This window comes from Strigops habroptila, chromosome 12 (assembly GCF_004027225.2).
Source record: "Strigops habroptila isolate Jane chromosome 12, bStrHab1.2.pri, whole genome shotgun sequence".
NCBI lineage: Eukaryota > Metazoa > Chordata > Aves > Psittaciformes > Psittacidae > Strigops > Strigops habroptila.
The window spans coordinates 11,428,421-11,450,779 of record NC_044288.2 but is presented as its reverse complement, the minus strand read 5'-3'; the positions used below and the strand labels follow the sequence as shown (position 1 = coordinate 11,450,779).

The 22,359-nt window shown below is 39.5% G+C and overlaps 1 protein-coding gene across 4 annotated transcripts in view; it reads right to left on the bottom strand.

Annotated features, from left to right (window-relative positions):
* The window catches only part of SPOCK1 (SPARC (osteonectin), cwcv and kazal like domains proteoglycan 1), a 286,032-nt gene that overhangs the window by 11,120 nt on the left and 252,553 nt on the right, over positions 1 to 22,359 (bottom strand). For all 4 annotated transcript variants that reach the window (XM_030504324.1, XM_030504322.2, XM_030504325.2 and 1 more), the window contains 2 exons: positions 7,165 to 7,281; positions 298 to 519 (listed from right to left, as the gene is read on the bottom strand). In XM_030504324.1, coding sequence (XP_030360184.1) covers positions 298 to 519; positions 7,165 to 7,281 — 339 coding nt within the window. The remainder of the gene's footprint in view (positions 1 to 297; positions 520 to 7,164; positions 7,282 to 22,359) is intronic.

Genomic DNA, 22,359 nt, shown 5'->3' with positions numbered 1-22,359 from the left:
GATTTCTGCATTAATAAAAAAGTTCTTGAGCTTTTTATCAGCAATAGGCCTTATTACTAGACGGTGGGCACTGGTGCTTACTACTTCTTTGTTTGAATGATCAAGGGATATTAATATCGTTCATCTGTGATATTAAACATTGTTACACACTGCCCTTTCACACCAGTGCTGAAGAAAACAGCTTTTTAATGCAGCTGACAGCTAATTACCAGACTATCTCTATCAGCAGGTCAATCCAACCTGAAACACAGGGAGACCCAAACAATTTCTCTTTGTCCTGTCAGTTGCACAACTCACCGCCTGGCTTCTGGAAACAGTAGCACCACTCGTTGTTGGAAAGCTTTCCATCTTTGAAGGAGTCACAGGAGTTGAAGAGAGGCTTGACACATGGCTCGTACTTATCGAGATAAATGGCACTGATCTCCGAGGGATCCAGCAGCAGGTCATAGTTCATGTCAAGTTTGTTGAACATCCAGCCTAAGGAATCCTTGCAGATTGGAAGTATGCTGGTGTCAAATCCTGTAAGAAGACAGGCACACATCCCCAGCTGAACCCTGGCATGCTCACTGCACAGGAATCATTGCTAAGCTGAAGACTTGATAATATATTTTTGGCTGGACTCTGAACATTGACCTGACTTGCCCAAAGCAGAACAAAAGTCTAAGAGTGAACCGATTGTGTAGAATTTAAAACCCAAGCACAGCTACAGCCCAGAGCACCACTCACACACTTTTCAGGAGCTGTGGGGTAGGAGGGCTGAGATCCCCAACTGATCACGGTAATTCAAAGTTATTTCTACTCAAAAAATCACACATTTTTTTCCAGTCCTCATTCCAAGTGGGTTGGCCTAGCTCCAAGAAGCTGAAATATGATGAGAAAAGGCTTTGTCTCCTATATCTTCAAACTAGACTTCAGTCTGAATGTGGTTTAAATCCTGTTTCCCAGACCTATTTCTAGTTCCCTGACCAAATTCCTTCCTACTGTGCTCTCACTTTCCACCTCTCATCCCAGCTTTTCACTCTTCCAAGCCCTGCCTCCTGTGATGGATAACAGAATGCTTCGATCTGGGTTGTGAGCTGTCTGGGGAAGGGCAGGGGGAGAGAAGGGGCAAAGCATCTCTTTTGCTTGCACCACTCTGGAGAATGGCACCACTTCAGCTGCCCATGCTCTTGTATGCCATGCCAGCACTATCCCTTCTTACAGCCTCCAGGACTGTGCAGCAATATAGGATTCTGCTCTTCCAGCACTTTGGAAACCATCATCATCATTCATTTTAATAGCCCAGATCCTTAAAAGACTGCACCAGCAGCAGTTATCACAGAAAGACCAAGCTATGCATATAGATACCCACAATGTATATGAGATACATGTGCCAGTATTCTGCAGTCTCCACAAAACCAGTGGCATTGCCTTCTTTCATAAACATTATAAATCCATACTGCCACTGTATTTTTCAATGCTTGCTACAAACATGGACTAATTTGCAAGTTATCTATGATGCAATAAAGTATATTTGTAATGCAGAGCTAATAAATAAGGATAATGGTTTCACCAAGGACTTGGAAACATGCATACACTGGCTGGGGATTTAGACGGACAGAGGTACCTGAACAATGCACCCTTGGCCCCCTGTGCTCATGTTGTTCCAGCTGCCTGTGCGCTATTCATTCTGCTATGGGCCACGAGAAGAGGCCTGATGGGCTTTTTCTTTTTGCTGCATCTTTCATTGAAAGAGGTCAAGCTTAGCCTTATTTGCTGTACGTGTCAAGTCCCATTTCAGGATGCTTCTTTGTTTAAGTGAAATTTAAGGTGTTGCTGGAATTGTGCTGACAGTTTGCCCAAGCTCTGCAGCCTACCTGCTATTTTAAGTATTAATCCAAAGGAGGGCAGTGCTTTATGCTGGAAGCAGTGCTTTTTGTATGCAGCTGAAGGTTGTCAGTGGCATGGAGGAACAATCAGAAGGGTTAACTAATGGGAAGGTTTATGTCATTCATAATACATGTGGCTCTAAAAAAGGAAGAAGGGAACAGCATTTCCTTGAGACTAGAGGCAGCTCTGGCAGGAAAGAGAGAAATCATGCTGAACATTTCATCACATTTTTGTGCTGTTATCTCCTCTAACATTATCTAATCGAGTTTGAGCACAGTGAAAAAGAAAAAGGCCATGTGAATAGATGTAGAGAGGAAGCCTGCTTGCCTTGCTGAAGCAATTAGGACTATTGACTTCAATTATTTCATTCATCTGAAGCAAGCAGGATTTGGTCACTGTGCAATCTTTTGTTGAGTGAAAGATTTAATCCTTGACTTTGCCTTTACAAAGCACCGAGGAGCAGGGCACGCAGTCCTGCCTTGTGCGGGTGTATGCTCTGCCTGATTCTCCACCATGGCGCAGGTTATAAGTAGTAATCAAACAGGCAGGCGTGGACCATTCAATTGCATGGTGGAGCTGGGATCAGTACATGCTTCAGCTATCCCAGTTTAACAGCTTCCAGGGGAAAACCAGCTGCGTTCCACTGGCTGCTCTTCTCCTGCACAGATCCCCTATCCAGTGACGGTCTTTCTGTCCTGTCATGGCATTTACTGTTTCTAAGGTGAATAACTACAGGGTCTGTTGTACAACCAGTTGTGTTGCTCAGCCCTGTCTCTAAAGGTCACATCCTAACAAGGATCAACGCAAGGAGGAGGAGATCCTGGCATGAACTTCCCCCTGAGAGTGTCTGTGGATTGTTTCTGAGTCTTGTTTTCTTCCCTGCTGGGAAGTCTTTATCTGTGTGTACAACATGCATTCAGGATATACCACCAGAATGCCCTCTGCACTGATCTGCCTGAGCAGATCACAAGATAGTGACTGATGTGACTATGAAGCTGTTCTGTGACATACTATCAGGGCTTGGATGCAAGATACAGTCATGAAAGGTTACTTACAAAGACAGTTAATTCCACTAGTTGAAGAGTTTTTGATTGTAATTTCTTATAAACAAGGGAGCTTTCACTGGTGTGATCAGAGTTCCAGATTAGGTTTATTAAGAGGCTGAATTATTAAGCAGTGCTGGATTATTAGACAGTGTGGTCTGGAAGTCTTTAAATATTACAGTGGTAGGTGTTATGGAAAGCTCTTAGCTAGACAGTTGTAACAGTGAAAAGGTTAATTCTTTAATTGTCCCTTAATGTGTGGTTAAAGGCGAATAGTAGTATCTATCTTGACTTCATATTATCTGCTGGTAAAAGCTACTGCCTGTAAATCACCTTTCGCAACATTGCATCTACAGCACAAGACCAGCAATCCTGGATGCTCTTGGCACCCAGCAACAGGAATGAAAGCAAAGTGTGCCCTGGTGTGCAACACAGGCTCTGACTTACTGAGTAACCAGGGCAGCTGATGGAAAATGGTTCTTGGAGCTCACTTACCTCCACCAGGAGGTCACTGTGCTCTCATCAACTCAGCGAGGCCAAGTGATTTTTAATGAATTAACTCCTGTCTAGAGTCCTTTGATATACTTGCCTATAAAAATGATGCAAGATGCTGGATGAAATAAACCACATACTGTACTGTAATGAATTAAGTCTGGACTTCTAGCACAACAGACCTGGAATAACAGTAACCTCAGAGAGAACTTTTCTGCATCTTTCTGTGCATCAGCTCAGTGCTGCAGTGCCTATGGGGAGAAGCAGGAGAGTGGTGCAGACTCCACATCCCTCCTGCCCTTGGCTCCTTGGCAGAGGCTGCCAAGAGAGATGCCAATTAATGTCAGTTGTGGTGGTGGTTGCTCTTGTTTGGACACCTGCTCACAAGGACCTGGATTGACACCATCATGTTCCTCATCCTGACTGACAGCTGTTCAACATCCTAATGACTTTCATCCACTGCAGATCTGGAAGGAAATCAAGCCGGTGACCTACATGTAAGCCTCATATGCCGTTAACACATAAAATGCTCCACCTCCTCTAAATTAAAATGGAATTAAATTAAAAAGAGTCTTTAAGTGGAAATCCTAATTAAAAATAAACACATCTTCCAGCACATAAAATTATTTCCCCCCTTCAAGAGCTGACTTACATGAGCCAGCTTTATTTTATTGAAGTGTATTACAATTAAATTAACAGGGGAATAATTAACCTAATTTCCCCCATCGCTTAAAATAAAAGAAGGAGGAGAAGAAATGTTCCCCAGAAAAAAATCCTTTATATTGCATAGATCTCTAGTAAAAGAAAAACAACTCCCACTCCAACCGAAGAGACTATCTAGATACAATACGGGAATGTTAGGAATTATCGACAGGCTCAGGAGCAATTTGAATCTGATCTTACTCTCTAATTAGTTTTATTATTTCCTGATGTCAAAGCACGTCCCTAAGTTGCTTCTACTATTTACTGAGGAGATTACAATTGTACCAAGCCTGCAGAAGACAAAGTTCCTGGCTATGGTGCTTTGCTGGGATCTGGGAGATAGCTCATTGAATGAAGGTCTGAGATTTCAAACACAATGACTTGCCCACATCCTTTTCCTTTCAGGAGAGTGAAAAAGAAGAAAAGAGTGCACTTTTTAATTCACCTGGGGGTGAACTTAATACACTCAAAAAGCTTATTTACACTCACAGTAACATCTCGAAAATTTAATGTAGCATAAAGAAATCTCTGCTGGAACACCTTCTCTAGACAGCTGATGTGTCCAAGGCATCATAGTCATCGCATCCCACCATCTGTTCCTTTTACTGCCACAGGGGCATATCCAAAATGGATTATTTTGAAGATGTGCATGCCTTTTAAGGCTTTACAGGCATAACCAAACCAGTTCAGTTTAATGAAGTGATCAGCCTGGTGAGGAGAGCAACACATGCAGAGCAATAAAAAAGGGCAATGTGTACATCAGAGCTTATTTCCAGAGCTGTGTGTGTCCTTTTTGCCAGGATTCACATAAATTCTTTTCTTCAGCTTGGCTTTGTGAACTTTACTTTGAATTCTGAGCCCTGTTTAAGATGTCTTTCATTGTTACAAATGTTTGAAGTTAGAGGAAGCCAAATACTGCTGTCCTTACTCTATGAGTATTTTCAGTGCTACCAGTGAGAATTGGAGCTGCAGAATTTGGCACATGCAGAGTAATTCATGCATACTGTTGCAAACTCTTAAAAAGAAAACCATGCCCAAGTTTTGTGGCATATAAAAATGATTTAACCATCTTAACTCAGAAAGTTTCATTCTTTTTTTTTTTTTTTAACTGACAGATAAGAAAATGTGCCAAACCAAGTCAACAGTCTAAAAATGAACATTGTTGAGATCAAGTGTTTAAGAGCATCAAGGCAGCCTTTCATATAAAAGCTGCCAGGAATCAAACTAAACTAAAAAAGAGATAACAGTTCCTCTGTGAACCAGAGCAAACACTGCAGAATTACCAGGAATGTTTTTCTCACTGAAATTGCTTCAGCAAAAAAACCCAGACCCAACACCTTTAGGAACTGAATTTGGTCTTTGGCCTTTGGTAAGGTCCTCAGGAGCACCTCACAGGTCATCTGCGTGAAAAACATGTTTTTTTGACAACCTGATAAAATGAGATTTCATGTGGTTCTGTGCCTGAAGGACAAAGTCTTAAGTTTCTGCTGTGTTCTGTCATGAGGTCTGAATTCACATCTTGAAGCTGTACATCCAGTTGAATTTTTGCACTATGGTTTGGCTTCCTCTGCATGATAATATCCCTTTTTGAAGTACTGTTTAAGAAATAAATAGGACATATGGTTTTATACATACTGACTTTGTTGTAAATACTATGGAAAAAAAGGGACATATGAAAAAGATCCATTTACACAGAACATGACTTGTTTCACTACATAGTTTTAAGATACCGTTACTTGACATTAATGAGGTTTGACTACAGTTTTGAGCAATGCAGCCTGTCTCTTTAGGAAGAGGCAATCTTAGAAGTAGCACAAAAGAAGAGTGGCTGTCTAGACATGGATCAAGAGTAAATGCCTGTCCTGATGTGCTGAGCTTGACCTACTGCACCTTTAGCCTCTCCAGTCTCATGCTACAGGGAAACCAGGCACTGGGGTCAAAAAAGCTGTAAAAGGGAGCAGTTGGTTCAACCCCTTAAATTCAGTGTTTGTGGACCCTGGCTTTAGTCAGCTTGTACCAGAGAATCAGGGCAGAGAGATGAAGGGGAGTCACACACCTAGATAAAACTTGTGCATCCTACTTTGCTAGGCAAGGGCCCACGTGTTTTGGGACATACTATTTAAAAGGATTAATGAATCCTTACAGAAAATAAAGTCACATCTGCTCTCTGATGAACATGACCTCTTTTGATGCTGTTAGCTGAATCTTTCTGAATCCTTCCCTCCCTGGTGGGTAAATGACATCAAAATCAGTCATGTTGGCTTAACCCACAGAGAGTAAATGTCCTTTAAAATGTTCATTTTCTTCCTTCTTAAAAAAACCCAAAACAACGAAACCCAAAACATCAAAGGAAGCAAAGATGGTGTTATTAAATACCTGGAACACAATAGATTCTACCTTTCCACACTGGTTAACTATTCCATCTCCATGGCTCTGATGTGGATGTTTTTATTATTCTTTCTCTTATATAAATGGCTAGCAGGAAACCGAAAAATAAACTCAAAGTGAGTCTTTTCCAACATTGGCATCATTTTCCCTATGCTTGTATGACACATTTTTGGCTCATGCCACTGACACTGGGTCAGAAAATGCTTGGCCATAAACTGGGGAGGTAAGCATATGCAACTGCCTGTCCCCAAGAAGTTATTTGGATGCAGCCACGCTGACATGGAGGGTCATGGAGTTTAACTGTACAGACGCGAACTAGTTAACCTCGGGGCTTAAGAAAAGTCCCTGAGCAGGTTTATTTACTAGCACAGCTGTGACCTCCATGGCCTCCAGACACAGTTATCTGCCTGATTAACTTGTAAAGGTCTCTTTGTCTCAAACTGCCAGTTTTTAGAGCAGTTTGGGCCAGAAAGAGTAGACTGACTGCACCTCAGTTAGAAAAGGATGCAGCTATTTATCAGCAGGATCAGGTCTCCTGCGTACCTGCTCACTTGCTGGCACCTGCTTGACATGACATTGTGGCACTAACAGCTGTGCTCAGCTCAGTGCTCTCTCAGGCTGGGAAGCTGCCTACAACACTCAATGTTCAAAGGGAAAGGTGTTTTCTTACTGCCTTGTGCTGTCTCCGAGCTTGTTGGTTTGATGACACGATTTGCATCCTCATGGAGAGCACCAAACCAGTCTTTTAGTCGGGAAGCGAGATTCCTCAGTTCTTTGTCTGTGCAAGCTAGAAAAAGAACAAAGCACCAGGCTGAGTCAAGACCAGCAGCAAAAACCCCTTTCTTCAGATAAGCTATTAGAAAAATATTGTTTATGGTTGTAAAGTTCTTCTCATTAAGAGCTCTGAAGTAAAAGAGAAGGTTAGGGAAAAGAGGAAAGTTAAAAAGAAAAAGTAAGTCATTCTGCATTGTAAGTTGTACTCAAGTACTTCCTCGGTAGCTGACGTGATTTGTGATGGAAGAAGTGACACAGAGAGCTACCCGCAGGTTCTCAATTAGAGCTATGTGACTATTTAACTTAAATGTTTTCACCTTTTAGGATTTCGGAGAAAAATATCAGTCAAACAGATGGGGAGGAGGGACAAACTTGCCTAGGCACACTACTTGAACAAGATGCTAGGGATAATTTATAACCACATTTGGCTTAGTAGAAGGCTATTATCACAGTCGTAGGAAACACATATACTTATTTATATACGTGAAGAAGAAAACTGTTGTGTTGCTCTAGTTCTACTGCAAATGAGACTTTGCCACCTCTGAAGGTTGTCAATTCCATTTTGTTAGCTAGGTGAAACATTTTTCTTATACATTTTTACTGAGAAGTATCTAATTTTCCCAGAAATTTCTGCCAAGACAATAATGTCCAAAGCAAATGGTTTTAAGGAAGAAAACTGAATTAGTCACCAGTTTCTGTCAGAAAAAATATCCTTTTTTCTGTATCATATTTAATGTTTAAAATTCACATGCTCAATTTTTTCGTTCCTGCTCTGCACTCATTCTACATTTTAAATGACATTTCTTGGAATACAGAGCAAGATTTTATGCTGTAGAGGCAGACATCCTTCACAGGGCAAGCCACAATATGTCTTCTCCAATTCACTGCACATTGTAATATTCCTCCTTCCACCTTATTGAAGAACAATTGAGTCTCACAGCTTGTCTTCCCCAGTCAAACTCACTGCTCCAATGACTGCAATGGACCTATTGATATCTTATGGCTGTGGTGAGTATTTGTTCTCACAGAGGTTTTTCTGGGGGCTCAGAAATAATTCTGAAGTTTAGGACATTAAATTAGGACATCCTATTAGGACTCTAATAGGACATTAGAGCTTTTTCTAAGTGGACAGTTTTTTAGCATTTGGTGGGGGGAAAGATTTCCACATTTTTCTATAATGCTGACTTTGACAGATTTTCCTAACTAAAGACAAAAATATGAACATCCCATTGAGTCCATGTAGGGAAAGATCAGGTCTTCAAGAAAAAAACCCTAACAATTAAAGTAAAATAAATGGTAGACAATACAATATTAACTGTAAAGTGGTTTACATTACTGAAAAAGCTTATCAACTAATTAACTCTTTGCAAGTTAAGACAATAGAGTGATAGGATATTTGAGCCCACCATAACATCTTTACATTAAGGAACATCTTACACCACTGTTGTTCCTTGGCTGTTACTCACAAAGCCTTTTATCAGAGAAAAATCACAACAGAAGCAATAGCAGAACAAATTCCATCCTCTTGCCTGTAACAATATCCCATCAGGAGAGGACGTCTTAAGGAGGGGGTAGGAAAACTAATTTTAAAGGTAATAAATATTCAGGAATGACCTAACTCTAGACAGGCACAAATGATTTCTTATTTTGTGGATTTAGATCCATAAAGATATTTCTATCATGCACTAATTTCAACAGGAGTTGGGCACCCAAATACGTGTTAGCAGTGACGGAAATACTTCTTTTACATGGGATGGGAGATACTGGTCCTGCATCCCCTGTTGAACTGTCATTAACTGATTTTCACCAGACATATTTTTTGCCAAAATATGATTATTAGGCAATTAGAGCAACACGAGACCATGACAGTCTTCTTTTCAATAACCTATTTTCACAAATGTTTCCTGGTAAGTATCAATAATCATCTTTCACAATTAAAAGCAGGCAGAATCTTTCCTTCTGCCAAGTAGCTGTCTTGTCCTTTGAAAGCCAGTTTTGCAAAGGAAGAGAAACATAGCACAGAACAAGTAGGTGTTGTTCAGCCAATACCTCATCCATGACAAGTTATCCCTATGTTCAGAGTATTTCACAAATTTATTTCCAGTCACAGTCACGCAGAAACACAGCTTTGGCTACTGATTATACATGAAGTGGGTGAAAAAGAGGATTCAGTTGTCCAAGAAATGAGTAACATAGTTTTATTGTGCAAACCTGATACTTATTAAATATTTATTGTAATACATGACATCTTTAGGAAGCCAAGGCTGGACTACAAACACCCATTCCTGTGCCTTCTGACACCCTCATCATGCCTTCTCCACAGGTATATTGAGCTTCACAGCCAACAAATCACAGAGAAAATAAATAGTATTAAAGAAAATACCCTATAGAGCTGTTTCCCTTATTCAGATTTGTGTACTGCCAAATAGGCAACCCTAGACACCACAGAAGCCTAAGGTGAGTCAAATGCTCTGAGCAATGCCATCCTGCCAGTGCAGATGCCAGGCAGGAGCTCGGAGCACCCTCGCCTTCTCTCCTGGCCTCAGCACCACGCAGCATGGCATTCCCAGTGAAAAAACTAATGTCTCTAAAAGAAATTTCACTAAGCAGTCATTTGGTTTCAACTGCTTTGCCTCAGGAAATTTGAATCCATGCTTTTGAACTGCAGTAGAAAACCGGATTGAGTGCACAGCGTAGGTGGAACAGAAGTAGATGAATTAATGGTAAATCAGACTTGAACTGATTTCTCTGTATAGTCCAGCCAATCAAACATGTCAGGATCTGTAAAATGCCATTCATAATGAAGCCATTATATTTTTTTGCTTGTCTGTAATGCTAACTGTGTGGAGAACCAGTTTTTACCGCACACATGTACATTCCTACTTTTGCATCAATCCTCTGCTGTTACACAAGCGCTGCAATCCATGACCTACACCAGCTCAGTTATACCCTATGGCTGATCAGACATAAGACCCCTGTATCCTCCTGTCATTCCCTAACAATATTTCTCTTGGTTTTGATGGAGCAAGAACAGGCTTTCAGCCTCTTCTATGCTGTAGCTTCCTCAAAGACTGCCTCATCCACTCACTCGGAGGGCAGCCTTTAAAAGTGCACCTTGACAACTTGACAGTAAGCCCAGAAATGGAGTTTTCTGCACACTGGAAAGTATTTTTGTGAATAATTGAGATATTCTTTAAGTATGTTGCTTACGGATGATTCAATAGTGGATATTATGTTGAGCTTGTCTCTCAGGACTGCAGTTCTTCACAAGAATAACTGCTTTTTCATGAGTAAAACGGGAACCAAGTGTGCTGTTAATCTGTAGTGAATAATACATGTCTTCATGAGACTTCCAAAATTTAATGCAAAATTCAGTTAAATTTCTATTCAAGTATTTCATGCCCTCAATCTTACTTTCTCCTGCACTTTAAAATAGAGGAAGTATTATTTTACATTTTCTGTATTCAATTTGATTTTAATGCTACCATACTTGGTTAAAAAGATTCTGCCTCTTGGCTCTCTACCTAATGGGACTGCATTCTGCATATTGATTTTATTTGAACATTTTCAAAAGTCTCTGATAGTTGTGAATTTGTTTGGTTTGGGACACCTTATTTTAGACACTTTAAAGTGGACTGACATTCAGAGGGCATGAGTTTAATACACACAGAGTGAGGCCCAGCCTTCAGCTGGGTATCCAGCAACCAGAGCACTTAATGATTTATTTCTGGTGGTAGAGCCCATTAGTTACATATCAAACAATTAGGAAGCATAGCTCTGAGGAGCCCCACATCTAAGATCCTCATATATAAATTTGCATTAGTGTAATGTATAAAGCATTTTTAAGAACCAGCTTCATGAAAAATGCAGTGCAAATGTACCTTTTTATATTAATAGAAGTTTCAAGTAAGGTTTCTCGGATGAGAAGAAAAGGGATGTAGAAGGAATAGATGGGATAATGGGTTTCTTGCTATCTGAACATCCATAGAGGATACCTAGATTGCAAACAACATGGATATTGATATTACCTGAAACACTCATTAAAAAATCTGGAATGAAGAGAAGCACCAAGGGAGGAACCTCTCCACAGCCTCTCTGTAGCACTTGAGATCTGTCCAGCCAATTGCCAATAACCATTTAAAACTCTAGTGCTGTGAAAAAGACACAAATGCAAACATATGCAAGTATGCATTTTCACTGCTGTGTGTATTTTCTTCGAGATAAGAGCATCTGTCTTAATTTTCTATATCTTTTAAAAAGGGAAAAAACACAGGAGTTTATCTTTGTTACTTTATGTATGTCACCAGCCATGTTCTGCCTTAGCAAACTTCTGATACCAGGTCCCTACTTAACATTAATTCCTGGATCCTTGACTTTTGATGTGCTTCAATGAAACTCGTTCACAGCTCACAGCTTCCCTGGAGGTCAGTATTGCTGCTGTTAGGAACTGGGATGGTGAGGCAGGTTGGTTGGTTAGCATCCAGCTCACCAACCTGATCAGAGTGTTCAGTGCGCTGCATCTGACGTGGCAGTGGGACCACGAGCAGTGGCAGAATCTGTTGCTTCTCTGAGTCATGGCAATGCAAACACAGGAGGAAGATCTATTTGTGGCTGGATCCAGCCGACAACCTCAGATCTGAACCCGCAGATGTTACGAATCATCTTGCAGAAGTGATTTAATAGTGAGCACTGAAAGTACAGATTTATTCCCAAGTGTGAAGCAATTGGTCCAACAGTTATTTATTCCTAACAAACTGAACGCACTGTTGCTAAATACCTATTTCCACCAAGCAGAAAACATTAATCTGACCTAATGGAAAGCCATTAGCATGCTGTAAAGGCTCAGGTTTTTATAGGCGTGATTCCATTATGGGCTTTTTAAGCCCTACAGATACTAATCTATACACATTGGTGATGAAAATTAACTGTAATATTTAATTTCACTCTTTCAGGGAGGGACTTTCAAAAGTGCTCAGTGCCAGAAATCAACATAAAACTGAACTTACCTGTAAACACATAAGATTAAACCAATATTGAATGTTTTCTCACAGGGCCAGGATGGATGGGGCTTTAAGCAACTTTGTCTCGTGGAAGGTTTCCCTGCCTCTGGTAGGGGGTTGGAACTAGATGATCTTTAAGATCCCTTCCGACCCCAACTATTCTATGATTTTATGATCCCATCTTTACTTCAGTCTAACAAAAGAACACTGTAAAATCTCAGCTACTAACAAAACAAGCCTACTCAGTTAACTCCAAACAAACTTAGTGCTAAGCAAGTACATTACTGCATTACTGTCTTACTTACTGTCATAATGTTCTGGTACTGTGAGACAAGCAATGAGTCCATATTGTCAAGAAAAAAGTTACAGTGATACATTACACTGTATTTCACAATAAGCAAGCTATGCAACCAGGTTCACAGAACGTAACACGTTTGATGTCAGTTGACTTCTCTGCCATCTATCTAGAACGTACCTCTTGACTTATCATTACCACTGTTATTATAATAATAATAATTCTCACAAACAGTACTACATTACTGCCAATTACATGTGGAGAGACTGGTTCTATGGGTTCATATTATTGTTATTCAATACTAAATAGTCTCTGGGGTAGATATTGAGGATCAAATTCCCTATACCCTGAATGCCAAAGTGGAGTACGTGAACATTCCCTGGGCTACCTTCAGATGTTTCTGTACAGACCTGGAGCAGCAAGAGGGAGTGGATGCATTAATGGAAACTAGCCCTGCTTGCTGCTGGGCTCGCAAGCAGAAAACCAGCTGTATTTGTAAGACATATTAGTTGTAACAATCAGTTCAGTCATTTGTCCTGTGAGCCTGGAGGACAAATCCACTTAGTTTTGATTAAAATGTGATATAGCACAAACCTACATGACATTGCCCAACAGTGATATTATATTCCTCCAGTTAGAAAAAGGACAGGCATAGTTTCAACAATTCAGAAGGGAAAAAAGTCTCATTTTTGTATTTCTGAAGAGTAACATGACAGTTATAGGGTAAAACACATATTTAAAAATACTGTAATAACACTATTATATAAAGTTTGATGTAAATGTATCATAGCATTGAAGCTAACAGGAGATAATGCTTATCTTTTGTACTAAGTTTTACATTATTCTTTGTATGAAAAGAAAATGTAGCAATTTTAACAATGCTTTCTCTGACAAGCATCACTACATTTTCTCTCTTGTAGGTAAGTCAACAACTTATTTCACCCTGCTATAATTGTGTCCATGCGTGTGGGTTATCACAATAGGCTTTAAAACTAAAGTACAAAAATGTAGCAGCCTTCAGGCTTCAGGGAATGGTCTGCTCCCAGTCATGCAAAATAGAAAGTGTGTTCTAGAAACTGCTGCTGCAGGAGCTGATTTGGAAGTAAATGTCAAGATAAATTCAGCGCTGCGTTAACCCCCCACTTCAAATGCAACTACACACACATGGATATAAACATACACACATATATGTGACTTGTAGAGGACTCCAAGTGTTTTCTATGTGATATTTTGGTGATGCAATTGTGGTGATAATCACCTCCACAAATATTTCACCATTCTTGGTTGGAAGGGACAATGCTCTAATTTGCAATTTTCAGTGGGGCCTTGGGCAACTTGTAACAATAAAAGCACGAAGTATTACACCAATAATCTTTTGAAGTTAGAAAGGAATGGATTGTTTACTGTAAGGAAAGGAATTGTATTCCAAACATGCCTCGCTGGTTCGATAAATGAACATCTTTCATTTAAAATCCCTTCTATAGTCACCAACATTTCACAACAAAGTTCTATGTTCTATTTGACATACTGCATTTTCAACATTCACTGGCTATTCTTCCACAGGGCTGACACCTATGCTGATAACCACCTCTGATCCTTCTGCCACTTGTTTTGCCTTGGCTTATAAATACAGCAGCAGACGCCAAGATCCTGCAATTCAGACTTTGAGATGATTACAGGAGCAGCTGAGGTATTGGGAAGATGAAACAGGCTTTGATCTGAAGCTTCCTTAAAATGGTACATTTAAAACACAAAGCTCAGCTAGAACGGCATAAACAAAGATTGAGAGCTACACAGCTCACTCGCTAAAGCTGTAGGCAAAGCGTACATCTGCTTTCATAGTACTTAACACTAGTCCCTTTTCTGCCCACATTAATCACGAAAACCCTGGAAAGTACATCTTAGCCAGGTGTTTAAGAAACCTGGAGGTTTATTTTAAAGACATCTAAACTGTATTGAAGCTGGGGGTCTGTTGAAACAGGGCAGGAAGGATTGTGGGAGTAACATGCCTTGTGATATTTTGTCCACGTCAAGCACAAATTCAAATGTTATCTCCTGCATGGTTCTTAGCCTCCCAAAGTTCATTTGCCAGCTAACCCTAATGTTCTCATTCAAATTCTGTCATATCACCTGAAAGGAAGAAGAGATAGGGTTATATCAATTGAAAACTAAACCAGAGGAAATATAAAGGTCTGAATGGACTTTTCCAGAAGTTCATGCTGTGCTCTGGATCAGAAAGTCTTAGTAGAGTCATCCCCTCTTGCCTCCCTTCCTGTCCCCTCTACCCTGTACAGATGTCCTTGACTTGGCAGACTTACATACGCACTCAGCATCTTCTATCTTTAGCTGTGGCTTGTCAAGCACTGGGCAGTCATGCAAGAGGGCCGACTTCTTAGAAAAACTGAACACTGTTTGATTTTACAGCAGTGTTTAAAGCAGACCCAGAGCTCACAGTCCATGGGAGGTTTTCAGAGATACCTGTCTTTGCTGCTAACAGTTTAGCAGATATTATCCTCTCAGTCATTTGAAATAATAAATAAACAAAGCTGGAAGAATTCAAAATTCATCGGGGTTAAAATGAGGGAACTGACAGTTATTTTTAGGCAAACCATAGTGTGTACATTTGAGTTTTGTTGAAATTGTTTCCTACAGACCTTCCAAAACCACAGCTGAAAGCGTTAAGACAACCTGCTGAACTTTCCCACATGCAGGAGGTTGTTTTGCTCCACTTTCTAGAGCTGAACAGAGAGATATTTTAGATTCTGATCTTCAGTAAAACTGATCTGAATTACAGTAGTTAGAAATAACTTGAGCTGTTGATGTTAAGGCCAGCTACTCATTTCTATGAAGAAAATGGCCCTGAGCTTGGAAGAGCAAAACTCAGGTAGTAAAATTAGTAATTTGACAGTATTTGAGAAGATACGGGCAGAGCTATTTATGTTCAGTCAGAGCGGGAAAGCAACAGCCAAGAATATAAAATAAAAGATTCTATATAAAGAAAAAAGTAAGAACATGAGATGATTTCACAGAATGCCTATGGTAAAGCATAAGCACATGCAACGCTTCTCAAGAAATAAGTTGAAAATATGGCTATATATGAAAAGAAATATAAGAGACTTGTAATTTTTACAGATCCTTGTGCAATCACAGATGGATTTAAACTGAATGAGGAAAAAACCCCAATGGCAGTAGACCATTTTTGTAAAGTGTCGTAGTAAACACGGATATTCATTATTATTTGACACCATACTTTTAAAATGCATGAGTTCTTGAGTGGTTCATAGGCTAAAAACATGCTTTTTTACATAGTTCTGTTCTTCCAACACTGCTCCATCTCTGTAAGTTGCTTCAAATCTAAAATTGACGAGCTCCTAGTTACTGGGTTTTTTGTTTGTTTTAATAAGAAAAGATAATATTCTTATGGCTAGCAAGATCTAAAAGCCAGTGTGTGCTGAACTGGTAGATACTTATTCTAGAGGTAAAGTTTGGGCTATCCACCCTTATGGTAATGATCGCTGCTGCCACCTGAAGAAACTAAATGCAGAACCTGGTACAGAAATGCAAAATCAGCACTCTTACTATGCAGCCTATATGTGTCTATTATAGGGCATTTCCAGAGGGCCACTGAGCACAATGACTGATCTGCTTTCTCATAGGAAAAAAAGACCCCACATCTTTCTCCGAGTCCCTGCTGTGATTTAGGATACTGCCTAAGAGCTGCAAGAGGGACCCAGGAATTTATTAGAAAGACGCCTTTCTGCCAGGAACTGGTACTCCATCATACAAAGAGAAAGGGGGAAGCAATTGAGTAGATTCACTTCATTTTTTCCAGAGTCCACCATCTTTCTTCACTTCCTCAGGGACCCTTGAAAAGTGATAGATAAATCCAGTTTGCCCATGCTTGAGCAGGATGGAGAAAGAGATACTCGTGAGTCAGCATATGCCAGTAGAAACTACTTTTTCCCCTCATTAACTTTTTTGCACATCAGCTGGTTTTTATTTTATGCTATGTATATCCCTGTGCTTATTTTCTATGTTCCCTACTGAATGTTATCACATCTGATATCACCAGGGCTTCATTAATGTAAACTGTTGTCATGTGGTGAATTATTCTTAAATGAAAAAACATAGAGAACTCTAGAAGAGAAAATGAGGAGCTGCTGGACCACATGGGGCTAAAAGTATTTGAAGATGTCCCATGGGAATTCCTCCAGCAAATTGTTGGGGAAACTGATTGAAATGCAGTAAGAAAGTGCAAATGAGACAACACAGCTCCCCAATGGATTACAAAGATGCCCTGGAATGAAATCAGAACTCTCTCTGCGCTACTGAACCTTGCAAAAACAAGTTATGCACAAATACTACCAGGAAATACAGTGTAGTAACAGAGCATTCAGGGCAATACGAGACAAGAGTAATTTTAGTAAGGAAATACAATATATTTTGAGAATCAAATTTGAATGGATTTAAGATCTGACTAGGATTTTATTGGAACCAGTTTTACACCAGTGCAGTGCTATTAACTTCACAAGACTGAATAGCTATCAGTACCTTAGCAAGCACACTTGTCTGGGTTGGTTCATCGATGCTCAAATGCATCACCTTAACAATGGCATTTGGAAATATACTTCTCACTGTAGATGACACTGAAGGTAAAGGAGGTGCATCACAGGCAGAGGTTTGGCTTCTCGTTAGACAACTGTCTCCTGTGGTGTGACCAAAAGGGGCTGTGGAAACTCCCCAAATGATGGGACCTTAGCTGGGTATGAAATGAGGAAGAACCTCCTCCCTTACAGAACCAGTGCTCAGGAACTTGCTTTGGATTTACACTAGCAAAGTCATGGAGCAGCTCAATTTTTAACAAGCTTTGGTGCATTTGGCTGAGGTAGTCACTGATGTTTCAGTCATTATGGCCTCTGCTTCTGGACTGAAGAACTGGGGAGATGCTAAAGCACAAAGCAAACTTCTATGGGATTAAGAGGACAGCTAAGCTGAGCTGAGTGCCAGTGGAGGCTGTAGATATCTAAGTCTCAAAACCCCACTGTCTGCTGTTTACCTACTGTGACATGTACCTCCTGTAGCTACAAAACTTCATTTAACAGCGTAAAGAAAACTATGAGATGAACATACTAACGACCAGCTGCCCACTTAGATGCTGTGGGAATCAATAACTTCAAAAAGTATGGAACGGAGCTGCACAAATCTCCTACTAATGTGTATTTTGTAGAAATGTCAATTCTTTTCTTAGCCCTTCATGCACATCTGTGTATTTTTGAAGTCTTTTAGAGGGAGGATTGACTTTTGTGTATTCAAGGATATGATTAATTGAAAAGGCCCTGATTTGTTTTTTAAATATTTGCACTATTAAAATATTTAACATTAAAAAAAAGGCAGCGAGATCAAAACCATCCTGTGGCAAGATGAAAACTGTAAGCTGAGCAATTCTGAACAAGATAAAAATGGATTGTGTGAAAGGAATTTCTTGGGTTTTATTGTTAAATGACAGATTTGGAACTGTGGTTGAGAGAGGTTTGAAAGTGGCCAGCCTGACAGGGTGTACTGCAGTTGTAAGCCTTTGTAGAAGCAATTATTATCATCTCCCCAAAGCACAGACAAGTCTGCGAGCAAAAAATCAAAGCCAAGGAGAGAAGGCTGGCTGGGAAGTAGACTCCCTTTCCCAGGCTTACATGCTTACTTGCTGATGGCTTAAGCCAAAATGAAAACAATCTGAATCTAATTTCATTCTGCAGAAAATTAAGGAGCTGGAACTGTACCTGCTGAAAGAATGGGGGAAGAAAGAGCAATGTCCTGGGCAAGGGCCAATAGCACTCATTTGGATGAAGATCTAGTGCGGTTCTTCCAGACCCATCACCTGTCAGCCCTCATAAGCGTTCTTCAGAAGAATTATTTAATCAGAGCAGCCACGGATCAATGCTCTCAAAGTGTTTGCAATTAACTAATTCTGTAAAAGGTCCAGCAAGGCATCCTGTAAAACTGAGGATCTGGAGCTCCAAAGAAAATTCTACTTTGTGCAAACGTCAGCAGTTTTCCAGTGGCAGCTTTTTAATTGGGAACATTGAAGCCATGCTTCTGGCAGGCTTCTCTTACAGAGGCATCAATAGGAATTCATCCTTTAGTTACACCAGTATCCTGCCTAGATTTTTTCATTTATCAGGCTGTCCAGTTCATACCTCCCATTTCAATATGATTAGACCACACTATTAAAATTAGACTATGGGCCTGATTCTGCTTTTCCAAGGTTCTGAATTTACTTGGGTACAACTGAAAGTTGAGTCTGATTTCTCCAGGTGCTGTACACTGAAAAGACTTTTGGAATATATTATTCAGTCTCCCTCCAAAAGAATCTTTGTGCATTTTAGAATTCATTGTTCCTTCGATGCTCCTTAAAGACACAAGGATATCTTTTCACACTCTGGCCCTTCTAATTTTATTTATCTATTTTTAATTCACTATAGAAAAGGAATGTACTTTTCCTACTTTGTCACAAGTTCTTGGGCATTAAAAGCAGGACATTAAAATATCTGCAGGGTTACAGGGCTTTAGTACAATATTTGTTATCCCTGTCATTTTCAGAAAAAGAAGTCATTACATTAAATGAACAAAGTCCCATTATTTTAATGTAAGCTAATAACCAACAGGCTGTTTTGTGTGTGTCTCATTACAAAGGATTAAAAACAATTTCCTATGATCTGTCACGTGTGCTATGACAGATCATAGCTGGTATCCACAAATCTACATGCTGAGTCAGTGTAATTCCACTTTTCTAATGGAAAGAGTCAGACGCTATACCCATAATTATCCTTCAGGACAATAGTATCCCAAAATTCAATCCTCTGCTACCCAATGCAGTTGCAGGGGATTGGCAGAATTGGGTGTTTTGACTTTTGTGTGACTAATAGAGGACAATCACAGTTTGGTTGATAAATTTGGTCCCAAAAGGATTCAGTAAATTTGATAACTCATTTAAAAAGTAATCTGTGCAATGGGTTCAAGTATCGATGTTAAATGTGGATGAGTAAATCCCAATGAGTAAAAACTACGTATGAGTAATACTAAATAACAGTAAAACCTATACCTGAAGCTGGATAAAGTTACCTATTAGTTCAATTGGACTATTCTGAGTTATTTGATTTAAGGAAACCTTAACGTTTCCCTTGTTTTTAGAGATAATGGTTCATCTAGAAAAGCAACACTTCAGCAGGTACAGAGCACTTGTAATGGGCATTAACTGAACAGTGATTTGCAGAGTAATCTGTGGAGGCTGAGGCTCCCTAACTGGAATAAACATTTTAAGAGTGATGCCAAACTATCCATTTTGTTTCTAAACACTGCCTAAGTAAAACACAACAATTATGTTCTCTACCAAATAACAAAAATTGCTTTCATCTTTCCTTGTTTATAATTTCCTTCTGGCTAGCAGAGACAGTGCTGCACTGCTGATGCTTTCAAGTCGTCGTTTTCAGGGCTTGGGCACTAAGGGATGCTTTTGTTCTACAGAGGCAAAAGTAATTTTGTTCTTGGTTTCTTATCAAAAGATGATGAGCAATAATGAGCATTCAAAAGATTTATACAAGTATGTTTAGGAGTGTTGATATAAACATCTATAATAACAACAGAGTTTCAGGGGGTACTTCTGGGTGTTTATCTAGAAAAAGAGTCCTATTGAGAGCTTAAGATACCCAATCTAATTTTTTCCCCAATAAATAGGTGTGAGAGTAAAATGCTTTCAAGGAGTTTGGGGAGAAGATGTTCGCTCACTGGTGATGGAGGTTTGCTCACTTCTGTGGAGAGGGAGGGAAGGAATGAAATCCAGGGCAGTATCTTCTCCTGTCCAAGGGCTGTAAGCTACAGTCCAATCCATTAGAGCAATAATCACTTACAGTCATACAGACTTGTCTTAGGTATTATTCCCTTTTAGCAGAAATGCTGATGTGTATTTCAACAACCAAATACAAAAACCAACTGAGAATCTGAGCAAAAATCTGCTGACAGACTTCAATGGTACAAACGCAACTATTTAAGTATCAACATTATTTGTAATTGAAAAGTATCTGCTTTAAACTTGGCTGAACTCTGGCAGACAGCAGACATGAATGATCTGCTGGTACTTCACACAGTTTGATAGTTTGATTACTGTTTTATCAGGACTGCTAAACAGTATTTCTTTTGTTCCATGGTGAAGGTGAACTGCATTAAAAGAATCACATTCTATATAGATCAAGTAGCCTAGTTGAGATTTACTCTCACACAAATTGGAACACCGTTGATTTCAGTTCACTGCATAGTATTTTCTTGGCTAATTGGTTGTAAAACGGGTTTGGAAGTCAACCCAACATTTTCAAAGCTACTGCAGTCAAGACAGTGGGTTTGTGCTCTTCTAACAAGCATTTCTCAAAGATAAGAACACTACAAAGCCTTCCAGTGTGAGAAATGAAAATGTACACTTTTTTAAAGTGTAAAGTTCTCAACTATTTTTACAAGCATAAGTTTTTTAAAATGTTATGTTTGTTTGCTATAGCTATAAGTAACTAAACACAAAAGAAATGCACTTACAACGTGAAGAAAATCTTACAGGAGCCACTGGGAAATTTTTTCTTTTCATGTCCCTGAAACCTTCACTGACAGCAACAGGAGATTGGATTTAAGTATCTAAACAACAGGTGAAGGACACACACATTCACTCTTCTGCGTAGCAGGCAGAACCACAGAGTTACCCCCATACAAGTAATAACACGAGAGAAGCCTCCTTCAGTTGTCCTAAAGGCAGGCAGTAAAAAGTCATACTTGGATTCATATCTACCTGTCTGTAAAGCACTGCTGAAAGCCCAATTAATTTGACAGATACCGAGGAGAGACAAAAAAATCAGGACGTATGTAAATTACAGTGAAAGAACTCAACATATTTCTAAAAGCATCTCACGAATTTACAGTAAATAATGCTTTCAAAGGAAATGGTAATCATTCTGCAGTGAAAGCTTCTGATCTTACTATCTTTACTTCAGATCGTATTAGTACTGTGCATCATTACAAGAATGTGTTCTTTGAAGCATGTGTACTCTATCTTCCTTCTATTCATCATAAATACCCTCTCTCTGGAAGTACACTTTGCCACCGTGCACACATTTTTCTATCTAAGATATAATTCATTTCCTAAAGAAATGTCACATAGAAATCAATCTTGCCAGTACAAGTTCACAAGGCCTGATTCATTTAACAAATGATTTATTGACAACCGTGAGATAGAAAATAATGGAACGTTGTTATTAAGAGCAACATTACACACTTCCAACAGTGTCTATATTGAGGGTATAGATGGGGGATGTTAATATTCTTTCATGAACAAGTGATACACTGAGAGAAAAAAGAAGAGACTTCCCATGGTTAATGGTTGGCTTCTGGCTTCTTTTCCAGCTCCCTCTTTGTACTCACAGCTAACGTTATTGCATAAATCTTGACCTTTGCTGTTGTTGGTTTCATTGAAAAACAACAGCTTATAGAAAAAGAGATAACAAAACAAGTGTCCTGTTACAGAAAATGTAATTTTTGATTGGTATCCAAACATAAGTGGTTCTTCAGAGAAAACATGAAAGTTCAAGCACAACCGAGTGTGTAGTTAATGGTTTGACAGCGAATCTAGGAAATATCTAAGCAATATTACACACAGGGATTAAATACTTCTCCTCCCCCTTTTCTCTTTCTTTCCTGTCCCTTTTTCAGTCAGTGCCAAAGAAAGATGTGTTTGCAGCTCTCCAGGCTGAACAAACCTTGGATTTCT